This window comes from Scomber japonicus, chromosome 8 (genome assembly GCF_027409825.1).
Source record: "Scomber japonicus isolate fScoJap1 chromosome 8, fScoJap1.pri, whole genome shotgun sequence".
Lineage (NCBI taxonomy): Eukaryota > Metazoa > Chordata > Actinopteri > Scombriformes > Scombridae > Scomber > Scomber japonicus.
The window spans coordinates 15,295,527-15,308,578 of NC_070585.1; the positions used below are offsets into that span (position 1 = coordinate 15,295,527).

Below are 13,052 nucleotides of genomic sequence, written 5' to 3' on the forward strand. Positions count from 1 at the left end.
ACAACACATCATCAGCAGGGAAAAAATAATGTGTCTCATGATGTTCTAAACCTAAAGGAGAAAAAATATCTTTTTTACAAATGGTAATGAGGGAACAGCTGAAATCAAACATTGCTATAATGCTCTGTGATGCTGGAGAGACTGCTTTAAAACATCACTATTCATTGCCTGCAATGTGAAACTTTTGATCTACTAATAGGTGAAGTTATTGAAAAAGAGGATTAAAAACATGAGAAGAATTATAATTTTATAAACATAATTAAATTATAAGTAAGTAAGTTGTTAGAAGTTTCTTTTCTTACTTTACCACAAGATCAGAAGATATTTTTGAAGCAGTGATAGATTATACGGTATTTTAAAGTGGAAGTAACATCAAAAAACAAGTTGTTATTTATAAAAATGCCTGGAATATAAATAATATGAAACATCTGTATCTATCAGAGGACAATGATGATGATGATGCAATCAGGCCTGGATGACACCACTAAGCTGAGGATGTTGCAGGCAAAGGCTCTGTCAAAGGAGGCCAGAGGAGGTGAGTCTATATGTACTGAACTGACACACATTCATACATAATGAGGTAGAACTGCAGATGTACAGATGTTGGTTTACACATTGCGTCAACAACTTGTGTGTGTACACTCGTATTCAAACTGCTACATTCTGTGATTACAGCCATGTCTGTCAGATGTTATACAGACAAACATCAAAGTGTGTTAGTCCACATGCAGTGTGGTACACCCAAATCCCAGGAGTGCATGTGTGTTGTTGAAATTCTCCAAACATTCCAGCAGGGACCATCCTAGTTGCACACTGTTTGTTTTCCAACGCTGTCTGCCAGCTAGGCTTTGAAACCGAGTCCCCTTAACTCAGCAAAATGTGACTCCCACCAGTGAATTTAACACAGGCCGATCAAAGGCAGCTCCTCAAGGGTGGCGTATGCCCAGACTCCTCCAAACACTTATCATTTGTAAGAAAGAGGGCCATCCGCTCTTACATGAGTCTTTCATCCAAAGATCCTATTTATATGCCCAGTTACCCATGCAACCCTGGACCACAACAAACATTACACACCCCTTAACATCATCACGACGCTATTTCAGGCCCCCCCGCTGCGCCATGATATAACATGAGCAGAGACCCTGAGCAAACGCCGTGTGGATTCCAACTTAGTGATGCTACACATGGTTTAGCTTTTTGAACAGGGTGCCCCTCAGCTGTTTGAGTCGACAGAAACAAGAAGATCAGAGGAGACATTATGATTTGCCAAAGGTCCTTATTAGTCTGTGTTACTTTCTTCTCTTTCCAAATGTCTGGAAGTTGCTGCTGTCATTGCTTTTTCTCTCACAATTTAATGTCATGATGTATTTATGCAGGGTAAGAGTCACCTCATGCCATGCCACACAGCACGAATAGTCAATGAACAAACCTCTGGCAAATACATTTCTCTATTCTAATACTGCAATTTTCAACATGCATGGCAATATTCAGCAGAATCACTTATTAAAGCACTTCCATTTATGTGTCATGTTGTGCCAGAGGGTCTGAATCTGGGGAAGAAGATCAGCGTTCCAAGAGATGTGATGATGGAGGAGCTCAATCTTCCATCTAATCGAGGCTCTCGCATGTTTCAGGAGAGACAGAAGAGGGTGGAGAGGTTCACAGTGGAGAACGCTGCTAATGGTTCTCACAACATTGTCAATGTAAGGTGCTGACAGGGACGGAACATAATACACAGTGACTTATACCCACTGCACTTAATGCAACTTGAACAGACAAAATGATCAACCTGTATTTCTGACATTAAGTTAATGCTTAATTGCAGCCTGTTAGTGTGCTGGATTTATCACATAACCATAGTTAATGGAGTTGCGTACTTCCTACCACCTTAATGAACGGGTAACAGATTAAGAAAAGCAAAATGACCATTGTAAGAAGATGAATAAAAAATGACCCCTGTAAGAGAAGATGTTACAGGCCTTTTCACAAAATTAGTGGACCCATAAGAGACTTATTTTTTCAACCCCTTTTTGCAGATCCCTGACGTGTGGACAAAGGCATCCAAAAATATGTTAACATGGAAAACAAGTATTGTTTAAATGTGGGTTTTAGCATTATTAGCAACTCATAAACTATGAATATCTGAATTTAGAAGAAGGGATAGTGTTGCTTTGTAATTAACATTTTTGCATTTTTACTACAACTGAGTGCACAGTGTGTAAATCAAAAGGTCATTTGTATATTTAAAGATATTTAAAAACTCTTTGAAGGTTTTCTTTCACCACAAAAAAAACTATTATAGCAACAAGATCGAGTTTACACCCTGAATATGTACCAACTTTATTTTCAATATGGCTGATAACCGAAAGGAGATAACCGAAAGAGATTTCAGCCAAAGGGGCCTGGTTATCCTCACATATAGTCTCTCGCATAAGTCAAGCTTCAGATACACTGTAACGCAATACAGTAGCATCTTTTATTAGTTTCCTCCATGCTTCCTTAATGCCTCCCACTCCTTGCAAATCTTCAATTTATACTTTAGGCTTTCTGATAAAAAGTCTCAAGGCCGAGCTGAGATAGCTCTGATTCCTGTCAAACTTTGGGAAGCTCCCTCCGGAGCCACAGAAGACATTATGCAGCTGTTTTCACAAACTGAGCGATGAGTAAACTGAAATGAACTTCATGACTAAAATCTCAGAAGCAAAGTATTTGGGGAGTAACTACATTCACACAAGTCTAACTAGGTCTCTTTCCCAGGCCCATCCAGAGGCCGTTCCTCCCCCGCAGATCATCCAAGGGCCACAGGGAGGGAAAGAGAACCAGGCTTTCTCCATCCCGGGTAAGCATAGCCTGGTCATGAACCTTCAGAAGACTGTAGCAAAGAAAGGCAGTCCCGATGTCCTCGCTCCAGGTAAATGCTAATGCATTAGGTTAAAAGAAGGATTGCCACAGACTTCTACAAGCCATAGGACTAGTTCAGTGTAATAGCAAATGCTTGAGCAATGTCAGTGCAATGCTTGGGCAATGCATGGACACTGTGCTCTGCTAGTATTCACTTTTCATATGTGAACAAATGAGTTTGTTTTATTTCCACCGGTGTCAGGAGAGTTGGCAGTATGCAGAAAGCAATTATCTTTTCTTTTTGTTAGAATCTTAGCTGAATGCTGTTGTGTGTTCGGCCAGACAGAAGGCACTGCTTACAGTGTGACTGACAGTGGGATAAGCTCTGTTTATTATCTGGGATTCACACTGAGATCTAATTACTGTAGTTCCTATTGTTGACAGGAATGACATCAAAGAGATTTATTCGTATTAGATCTGTTTGTGCTTTGTTGGGGATTGCTTTTTTTTTTAGTTAATGGGTTTTGTAATTAGTTCCAAAAGTGCAAGGATTAATCGTTTTTCTCAATGTGTGTATGTGTATGTGTGTGTGTTGGGGGGTGGAGGGTTGTAGGTATTGCTTAGTTGGGATTGAAAGCACACAATTGAAGAAACACAGCTATCACTTTGCCAAGAAATGTATGCCCTTATGTTGAATTATTTCCCCCTGTTAGGATATTCTGGTCCTCTGAAGGAAATTCCTCATGAGAAATTCAACACAACAGTAATCCCCAAATCTTACTGCTCTCCTTGGACGGAAGCTTTGGGAGACAAGGAAGACCTCCTGGCTGCCCTCAGTACCCAGCTGCCCCAGGCCCCACAGATTGCCAACTACAGGTGCTTCAACAGGTACAATCCCATCTTCATATCTGCATTTCCAGTTGAGTTTCAGTTCAACTAAACAAACAGATGTGTCTCGAGAGAACTTGGGGAACATAGCATCAGTCTGTAGTTCTAGAGAATGACATGTCCACCCAGACTAAGTGAATAAATCCTGTTCTGTGAGGAACATGGGCTTTGAGACCCACCCATCTTCAAATAGACAAGCAGATGACCTAACCATGTTATCCATCACAATCATCTCTTCCCTCGGCTCCACTCCATCTTTCCACAGTTTGAAAAATAATCTAGTGTTTGGCTTGCACCTCCTTGGACTGTAGCTGCGTGACAGCTATTTTGAACCCTGGTTCTTGAAAGATGATCCACTGGGGTGAGGGGGGGGTTGCGAGTTTTTAATGCCCCGACACAAGACTGATTGCGCACGAACGGGAATCACCTTTCTCATGGCACACTAGGAATTGCGTCACACTGGTGAAGGAGAACACAGGTTAAGCTTGGGCAGATGGAGAAACAGAGAATATATAAAAGACAAACTCAGACAGTCACTCGCTTTCTGCCAGACAGTCTGGATGTGTACCCCCTGTGGAGGGATCTGTTTACACCCTAAAGATTATTAAGGTATTATGAAGCCTTAATTAAATCTGAACTCAACTAATGGTTAGGGCAGCTATACGAGTGGAAGAGGTTGAGTTCACCACACAGTCATCCTGAAATCCCCAGTGGACATAGAGTTAAATCAGAGATGGCAAGATATCATGTACCCTCCGAAGGTTTTCCCCCTTTATGGGAAGGAGTGTGAGCCATGTGATACTTGATCCAGGAATATGAAACACAATGCTTTCAGCCCACTTAGTAAGGACTCTTCTTTGTCTCTCAGATCTCCCATGCCATTTGGTGGGGCTATGGCCAGCAAGAGGGTGATCCCAGTGATTGGCTTTGAGGCAGTTCAATCCCAAAACCTGCCCGGTGAGGCTCTGGACAGAATGTGTCGGCGGCCCAACTTCAACAGAGCACCCCGGGGATGGGGAGGCGATTACTGCCCAGAATCCGACCAACTATGAAAAAGGACTGATAAGCTAAAGACTGATATTTGCTTGCTCCTCGCCTCCTACACAGATCCGTTTATTTGTGGATTCAGCAGAAGAGAGGGAAAATAAATAAATAACTAAATCACTCCTGCATGATATTGCAAGTGGTTTTGCTACTGCTGAGTGGTTTAGCCAGCTGAGGCAAACTCAGGCTAATGGAATCAACAGTTCATTACCACAGTCGAGTCCAGGCAGGACAACACCGCCACAGGCCAATCACTCTTGCCTATCCTTCTTTTGCTCTTTGCAGTATCTTATCCTGTCGATGACCAGACCCCCCCCCCCCCCCCGACCCCCCTTCTGTTAACACTGTGGCTCCACATTTCTGTATCTCCCCTCACCAAGGTGCATGAATACTGCTGAATAATGTACACTCTGAGATGATGAATGACAATTTAGTCATTTTAATGAAAAGTGAAAACAACAATCAAAGAAAGCTTTACAATAAACTAAGTCATTATGCTGTGGAATATTAAGATTGTGTCAATAAAAAAAAAAACAAAAAGGTCAATGTCACTGAAAAATGAACAGATTTAAAAAGCCCTCAGATTTTCCCTCCCCGATACTTTAAGCAATGTGACAAATACAAGTTTCACCTAAAGCATACATTTTCATATGTACAACAACTCCCACCATAGGAGCCCTTTATAACCATATGGCTCTGATCACACTGGCCAGTACTCATGTTAACGTCCACTGTTTGGATGCTGTTCTGTTGTAGTACTTTCATAACTGCAAGTAGCGACAAAGTCTTCATGTAAGATGCTGGTTTTCTTTCCAGACAGATGGTGTTCCATCAATTCATTCACAGCACTGCAGGTGGCACAACAAATCTGATGTTATCCTGTATTTCTACCAGAAGTTGTCTGCAGGCTTCAGGCTCACCAACAGCATCTCAAATGAAAGCACCAGACCAGGACTGATGTAAAGAAAAGAATAACACCTAATAATAGCACGATTCCACTCTGGCAGCTAATCGCCATGGCGTGAGCCGTGTGCAGCATGAGCACCCATGCGCTGAGGATCCTGGGAGGGGTAGTGGATCTGACCTGGAGGTCTCATGCTCATGGGAGGGGGCATAGGTGGAGCCATGGGGCCCATGGGGTGGAATATTGGTGGACCGAAACCTGATGGACCAAAAAGGATTATGTATGAATTAATTATTAATTCTCACTCAAGACATAACAGATTGCAGTTCCAATTTTCAGTTAATCCAACAATAAACTAATTAGGATTATTACATTTACTTCATATTTGATACAATTCAATTCACTATGCAGCATAAACATTATACATGTGTAAGCAGCATCTATTTATAGCTGTGATTTTACCAGGAGGAGGCGGGTTGATGCCTGGAGGTGGGGGCAGAGCGATGTTCATGACAGCAGGAGAGGTACTTGGGTCCAGGTTGAAGTAGTTTGCAGGAGCCTCTTCATCAAGCGCTGGTGGTGGTGGTAAAGCTACAGTACAAAGAGAAACAGAATTAAAGACAAATAAAAGAATGTCCACAATAATTCCAATCTTGATTTCCACCATCAATCCCAATAGGTATGATCTTAAACATCATCAGAAAGTGAAGTGAAGGAATCAACAATAAAATGATAGAATTTGGAAATTAAATACTAACTTCAACAAAACAATGCTCACATGGCTAGATCTCTCAGCACGCACGCACACACACACACACACACACACTTCAACTCTTTTGCGTGATTGCACTTACCTCCAGGCAGCCCAGGTACAGGATCAAGTCTGGTACCCATCTCACTAACACCATCTTTTATGCCCTCCTTTCCTCTTGCAGCCTGAGACCTAAAGGAACAAACCAAGTCAGTTATATACAGTATATTAAATAACATCACTTACTTTGTTAAATACAACGGAATTGTGTAGCAGCAGAAGTGTGTCCAGGATCGAAAATTTCAAGTGTCCTTCCCTTCTTAAATTCTGTGAGGTAAAACTCTTAATAATTCATAATTCAAAAGCACAGCATTCAACATTTGACTATAAGTTGTGACTGTGACAGTAGCATTATGTCAGGTTGTCACTTTCTAACACCACCTGGCATTTAATAAGAAAATTACTATAAATATTTCTATCTCCTCATAAATGGCTCCACATACTGGAAAAACACAGAAGCTGAGAATTTTCATCATTTTTTGGGTTGTATCCATACACTGAATGACTGCTGCTGTTAATATGTTTAACTTCTGGATCAGCTTCCTACCTTCCCCACTTGACAGTGAGCCTCCGTCCATTGATAATAAGCTTGTTGAAGGACTTCTCAGCAGCCATTTCAGCCGACTGCCGTGTGGCAAACTGGATAAAGGCACACTGCTGCCTCTGGACTATGGTAATGGTACGGATCTCACCAAACTGGTAGAAGTGACTCCTGCAGAAAACAGAAATACCAGCTCGAATGACCTAAAACACTTGAATCAAAGTTTAAAAAACAAAACAAAACTGGCAGTAGGAAGTGATACAAGAGTTTCTGAGGAAACCAAAGCCTTACTTGAGATCTCCATCTGTAACAGTATCTCCCAGACCCCCTATGTAGAGGGTGGTGATGGACTTGTCCTCTGGTGGATCCAGTCGGGGCATGGTCGAGGCTCGCTTCAGCAGCTTATCAGCCACTGGATCGTTGATACCATAATAACGGTCCTTTATGTTTTGGTCAGCAAGTGGGTCATCAGGATCTGTTGGCTTCTCGTGTCTGTGAAACCACAAAGACAAAATGTTCACACAGAGCTACAACATACAGTTGAGATTCTAAGCAGAAAGTATTTTGCCTATTATAGTAATTAGTAGTCAAGAGATACATGTAAAACTCTGGATGTTATCACAGCACCAGGTTTGAGCCCTGAAGGCACTACAACAGTTAGCTGTTGTGTGAAGTGGCCCTCACCTGTAGGGACACTCTTCTCCTCTCTTACACTCTCCCTTCACCCAGAAGGAGCAGATGTGTGGACGGTTCCTCTTGTAGTATGGTGTTGTCCGGGCCAGTTTCAACAGCATATCACTAGAGCTGGGAGCTTTACCTAGCTGGCCCACTGGCCGTGTGCCATCAGAATTGGCTATCTGAGAACACAGAGGTTGAAACAGACATGAGGGGCTGATGACAGGAAAATCCCAATATTAGCAAGGAATATGAACTAGTGAGGGAGGTCCTGATTTGACTCATTACGATGTTACAGGTCAAGCAAAACTTTAAGGTGACAGAGATGAAGACAGTCTAACTAAATCCTGTCCTAACCGCCTACACCACACAAAATAGTATAAGCAATTCTTAAAAGGAAAGCTAGAATACAGGGTTTATTTGCTTATACTGCTTAACCTGTATAAATATTGGCTAACTGCAGAGCTGTAAACCAAGTATGCACAGTAAGCTAAAGTATATAGCTTTAAAAAAGATAGGGTAAAAGTTCATGTAAAATAATTGCCTCAACAAATATTCAATATTTAAAAACTCAGATCTGGGATTAAAAAAAACAAAAAACAACACTGTCCAGCAACCACTGTACTGATCTGCAGGCATCAATAAAATCAAACATACCTCTCTCTCCATGTTCTGTGTGTAGTACTCCTTGTTCACATCTGACTTAGGAACTTCATCTTTAACAGAAAGGCCAGTGTCTCTGACCTGGATGGGCAAACCTGTAAAACACAATATGTGATGGGGGGGGGGGGGGGGGGGGGGGTTAAACTCAGATAGGTACTGTTTGATGGAGAGAGACACATAAAACATGTACATGAGCCAAATCAGAAACAAACGGTCACAGACTCACCATACTCCAAGTCAAGCAAACATGTCTGACAAACATTCTTCATTTTACTGCATGTCTGACAGACTTCCGTCTTCTTGAAACGCATCCGTGTTCCTGGACACCACCGGAACACGGTAAAGGGTCGAGCACAGATCTGGCAAAGAATGGAGAAAAAAAAAGTACAAATATTCTTACTTTGAAAATAGTGTTACATAAGTTCAAATTATGTTGTGTGTTGCAAGATCAGGATTTTGAAGTATTTTATAAAACATACTTTGCATTCTTTCCCATATTTCTCTTTGGTCTGTAAAACAAAAGCATGGATAAATTAGAACACACACACTGAATTATGTCAACTTTACAAAAAACACAAGATAACCTCAAATTCATTACAATGAGACATTAATGCTCACTCACCATACGGATGTAAGGGTTTTCTCCTAAACATGTCTGACACAGAATTGGGAAATCCTGAAAGACAAAGAAAGCAGATGCTCATTTAGTTAAAAAAAAAAAAAAAAAAAGCAGCAGATCTGTCCATACCATCATCCATCAGCACTCAGATATAAGTGTCTGAAGCTGTAACTTGACCTACAATCTCTATTTTACTTGCTACTCTCTGCACCTTGATGAAGTTGCATGTGTGAATACACTGAGTGCTGTGGGACCGACATTGCCATCTGTTGAAGGATGTTGTTTCAGTCCAAGTGCTCGCTGCTTATAAAACGACCTTGCCATAACCCTCTGGGGTCTGAGACATTTTTTTCCTATTACTCTATGTGCAAATGATTACCATCTTCACATTTTGTAGCCCAAGGACTTAGGTAAAAAGAAAAACAAACAAACGAAAAAAAAACTCTATTACACAGAAAACAGAACTATTTTCATTTGTATCACAATTGTTAATATTTGCTTCTGGGTGATTTTAAACAACACACAACTGTGCTAATGTTTGCCGTTTCCACATTTGTGGTCAAGGCCTCTGATGAAATAAATAAAAAACACAACATCTGTATTCACAAAGTCTCTATTACACTGAAAAACAAAACTCTAGATTTTTATTACAACTGTCCATATTCATTCCTTGGTCTGTTTTTATGTTGTTGTTTTTTAACTGGACTGGTCTTTACATGGCTGAACAAACTTTAGTTAACCATCTTGACACATTATTTAGTCTCTGAAGGTCAATTCAGTGTTGCAGCAGATTTGTAAATGCTCAGGACACAGCATAGATCTCTCCTATCATATTTATAAATCAGCGATATGCCATTTTAAGACCATCACTGGTTCAGCTTATTACATAGCTTGTGATAGGACGAGAGTCAACAGAGCACCCACTAAAACACTCAAGAGTGGTTTGTAAATTTATTAGATAAATACGTACATAAATAAAATATCACTTTTATCATTTTTTGGAAAGTGAAATATAACATAAGTTCCTTGACAAGTGACTGAACAGTGTGCTGCAGGAAAGTTTAAGTATGTTGCTGCATAAGTTGGTTACTGAGATATTATTAAAAGTAACAAGTGAGTGCTCCTGTCTACAGCATCAGCCAAACATCTAAATATGAGCAGCTCATGTAGCACGAATGTCAACTACATAGTCTACGGTTGCCAAGTTTATATTCTGGTGTCTTGATAAAACTAACATTGGCCAAAAGCCGGCTTGTGTCATGGCTCAAGAGAGGAAACTGATTTGTTACCTTTTATAGTAGAGCCACAAAAATAGTTGCTTCATGCACAAATTTTAAACTAGGCAGATATCTGTCAACTTCAAATCAACTCAAATATTGCTTGGATAAATAATACAAATCCCCACAGCAATAACCAACATTAATATCATGAACACTATCACAGCTCAAGTAATAATCAGTGACATGAGGTGTCTCTCCTGGGAATTGAAAGGTGCCCTTTCGTAAATCCTCACTTGGACAGGCGGCTTTTTGGATCAACATGTGAAAACTCTTTACTCAAAATAGACCACGACACCAATTAAAACTCAGACTGAAACAGCTTTTAAAGAGGGATCAGTCAAGTAGTCAAGCAGTGTTTGGTGCTTATTATTTAAATGGTGCTTATTATTTCATATCATGCTGCTTTGTATGCATTGAGTTTTGCATTGTAATGTATGCATATGTACTGTTGAGCTTTTCAGACAATATAAACTAAAGACAATTGGACCTGTGCGGTTAGCCAATTTCTTTCTCCTAGGACGGCAAAGTCATGACCCGCCCTGCTCTGCCTCTGATTGGCTGATACTCGTTGCCTTTGTTGGTTGGGTTCACATGTCTGTGGTTGGCTTGGTTTAGACATGAGGACTGACATTGGTTAGCAAAGATGAATGAATGAGTGAAGCACAATAAAAGCTAAAACGATGACAGTATAACGTTATTTCATGTACATTAAATTAGATTAAGGACAATAAGCCAAATCCATGCTTGACGATCGTTATTTTTTTCAATTACTTCTGACAATGAATTCAGCTCCTGACGCACCTCTCGAGCATCTGGAAAATTATAGCCTAACTATCGAGAAGTAACTTTTTTGTACTCCACGTAGGTCATAGACTCTAGAAATATAAAAATGAAGTCGGTTGAGAGATGTAAACAGTGCATTTTATGCAGAAAACCGCAGTATTTGTGTTTGTTTACAGGCAGTGTTGAACGGTCCAATATGGAGGCGACGCTGACGTATGATCCAGCGGTCAAAGCGACGTCTACGTACAAGCCAATCAGAGACAGAGGAAAAGGGGTCATGACTTCACCATCCTAGGAATAAAATATGGCGTGCGGATAGCGGATACTTTTAGTGTCCAATTTATAACATTTAATTCGACATCCATCCAACACAGTCACAGTTAGATGCTTAACAATGCGACGGAGCGGCTCGATTATACATTTCTCAATTGTGACTAGAAATTGGTCGCTAGTCACGTCACATCATTGTTGATAGCATCCTAGCGCTAGCTACATTAGCTTAGCAAGCTGACACAACAATGCGTGTTTAACCGCTGAATCTAAATAGCCCGACATTGTAAGACAAGTGATATCTAGCGTACGTCAACTAAAGCCCACTAACGACACTGCAGATACAAATTATGATGTTTCACGCATTCACGCTGTCGTTAATGCGGATAAGCACAGACATGCTAACGGAGGTAGCAGCCACGCTTTAGCAGTAGGGCTAACTAGCTGCCTAGCAATCTGGTCGGGTTGGTGGCACTGGGTCAATTTTGTCATCTTGTTAACTCCCAGGAGATAACTTGAAGTACATGTTCTATAGCGACAGTCTCTGCGCTATATAAACAATGCCAATGAAACGTACCGCGTCTTCCCAGTTCTGTCTGTTGTAGGTGTTGGAGCCCAGTGATGTCGCCATTTTGAGCCAAACGGGCCACCACCGGAGGTATCAGACCACAATGCAACGCGCCAGAAAGCCACGTTTCACCTTAGGGTGTCGCCCTATTTCAAGATAATATATTGATATACTGAACATCACTATAATTATGAAGCAGGTACAAAGAAGCAACACAGAATACAGTTTAGGTAACTGTTCTGGTGTCTAACATTTATAAAGAAGTAAAGAGAGAAGAGATTCTGTGTGCGCTTAAATTCATTGTTGTACTAGGCTACTTGAACTGTAGCTACTTTTATGTCAAGCATAGGCCTATAAGTCAAGTCATTTTTTTGCACAGCCCAATATCACCAATTCTCCTCAGTTTGTACAGCAATTACAATATCCTCTGTGCTAAGACGCTTGATTCATATAAGAAAAATCTCCCTAAAAAACTCAAGAGCAGTGGAGGAGGGATCCTTCTCCCAGAACAGACTGACATGCAATCAATATTATGTAGGCTATATGAAATTCAGTTTCACAGTTCAACTCCAGCTAAAGTACAACGATGTAAATGCAACAGTAATACATTAATAACTTATTCAATAATATGATAACACTCTGAGATGGGCTATTCATAGTCATAATTCTATTTGTTTAATACAATACTTGTCTATATTACCTCAGAATATAAAGTTTTCAATGCATATTTGTTTAAACAGTTTTTTTACATCATAGAAATACTATTATCGCTTGAGTTAGAAATCAGATTTATTAAAGAAGCAAGCACAAGGAGTTCAGTGTGGTCCAGCTGTCACCAGAAAGTGCAATAAACATGAATATTAAACAATACACATAAAGTGTAAGAAAGAAAGGGACAGTAAATTACAAAGAATATATGTGTTATAGTGGGGATTAAATGCATGCACACTGACATCATGACATGATTGAAATGACAAAGGATGTGAATGCTTCCTCCACTACTGTATGTGTGTGTTAGTGAGAGACAGATCGGCTGTGTGAGAGAGCTTATAAGCCAATTGTGTAGTCCACTTACAGTTCAGCTACCCACCTGTTCTAATTCAGGTCAAAGTGTCTTTGCTGTGTGAAACTCCAATTAGTGGGGCAGAGGATGCTTGAGATAACA

At 40.5% G+C, this 13,052-nt stretch overlaps 2 protein-coding genes across 2 annotated transcripts; one reads left to right on the plus strand and one right to left on the minus strand.

The window, feature by feature from the left end:
• The first annotated feature begins 420 nt into the window (after nucleotides 1–420).
• On the plus strand, nucleotides 421–5,084 carry LOC128363257 (myozenin-2-like). Its single transcript, XM_053324207.1, has 5 exons — nucleotides 421–535; nucleotides 1,540–1,703; nucleotides 2,758–2,911; nucleotides 3,555–3,729; nucleotides 4,598–5,084. Exons 1-5 carry the CDS (start codon nucleotides 448–450, stop codon nucleotides 4,779–4,781), a joined length of 765 nt encoding a protein of 254 aa, XP_053180182.1. The 5' UTR covers nucleotides 421–447; the 3' UTR covers nucleotides 4,782–5,084.
• A 118-nt stretch (nucleotides 5,085–5,202) lies between these two features.
• On the minus strand, nucleotides 5,203–11,976 carry rbm22 (RNA binding motif protein 22). The gene is made up of 11 exons (XM_053324202.1): nucleotides 11,897–11,976; nucleotides 8,990–9,043; nucleotides 8,847–8,876; nucleotides 8,594–8,726; nucleotides 8,362–8,462; nucleotides 7,714–7,886; nucleotides 7,321–7,521; nucleotides 7,036–7,200; nucleotides 6,532–6,620; nucleotides 6,140–6,268; nucleotides 5,203–5,935 (listed from the first exon to the last, which is right to left on the minus strand). The coding sequence occupies exons 1-11, from the start codon at nucleotides 11,948–11,950 to the stop codon at nucleotides 5,781–5,783; spliced, it is 1,284 nt and encodes a 427-aa protein (XP_053180177.1). The 5' UTR covers nucleotides 11,951–11,976; the 3' UTR covers nucleotides 5,203–5,780.
• Nucleotides 11,977–13,052: the final 1,076 nt, after the last annotated feature.

Excerpts from the sequence above, each read along its gene's own strand:
- LOC128363257 (XM_053324207.1), top strand. The coding sequence starts at position 448 with ATGATGATGATGATGCAATCAGGCCTGGATGACACCACTAAGCTGAGG. Across the intron at positions 536-1,539 it reads GTCAAAGGAGGCCAGAGGAG|AGGGTCTGAATCTGGGGAAG; the intron begins GTGAGTCTATAT and ends ATGTTGTGCCAG. Across the intron at positions 1,704-2,757 it reads GTTCTCACAACATTGTCAAT|GCCCATCCAGAGGCCGTTCC; the intron begins GTAAGGTGCTGA and ends TCTCTTTCCCAG.
- rbm22 (XM_053324202.1), bottom strand. The coding sequence starts at position 11,950 with ATGGCGACATCACTGGGCTCCAACACCTACAACAGACAGAACTGGGAA. Across the intron at positions 6,621-7,035 it reads CTCACTGTCAAGTGGGGAAG|GTCTCAGGCTGCAAGAGGAA; the intron begins GTAGGAAGCTGA and ends TTGTTCCTTTAG. Across the intron at positions 6,269-6,531 it reads TGTACCTGGGCTGCCTGGAG|CTTTACCACCACCACCAGCG; the intron begins GTAAGTGCAATC and ends TTTGTACTGTAG.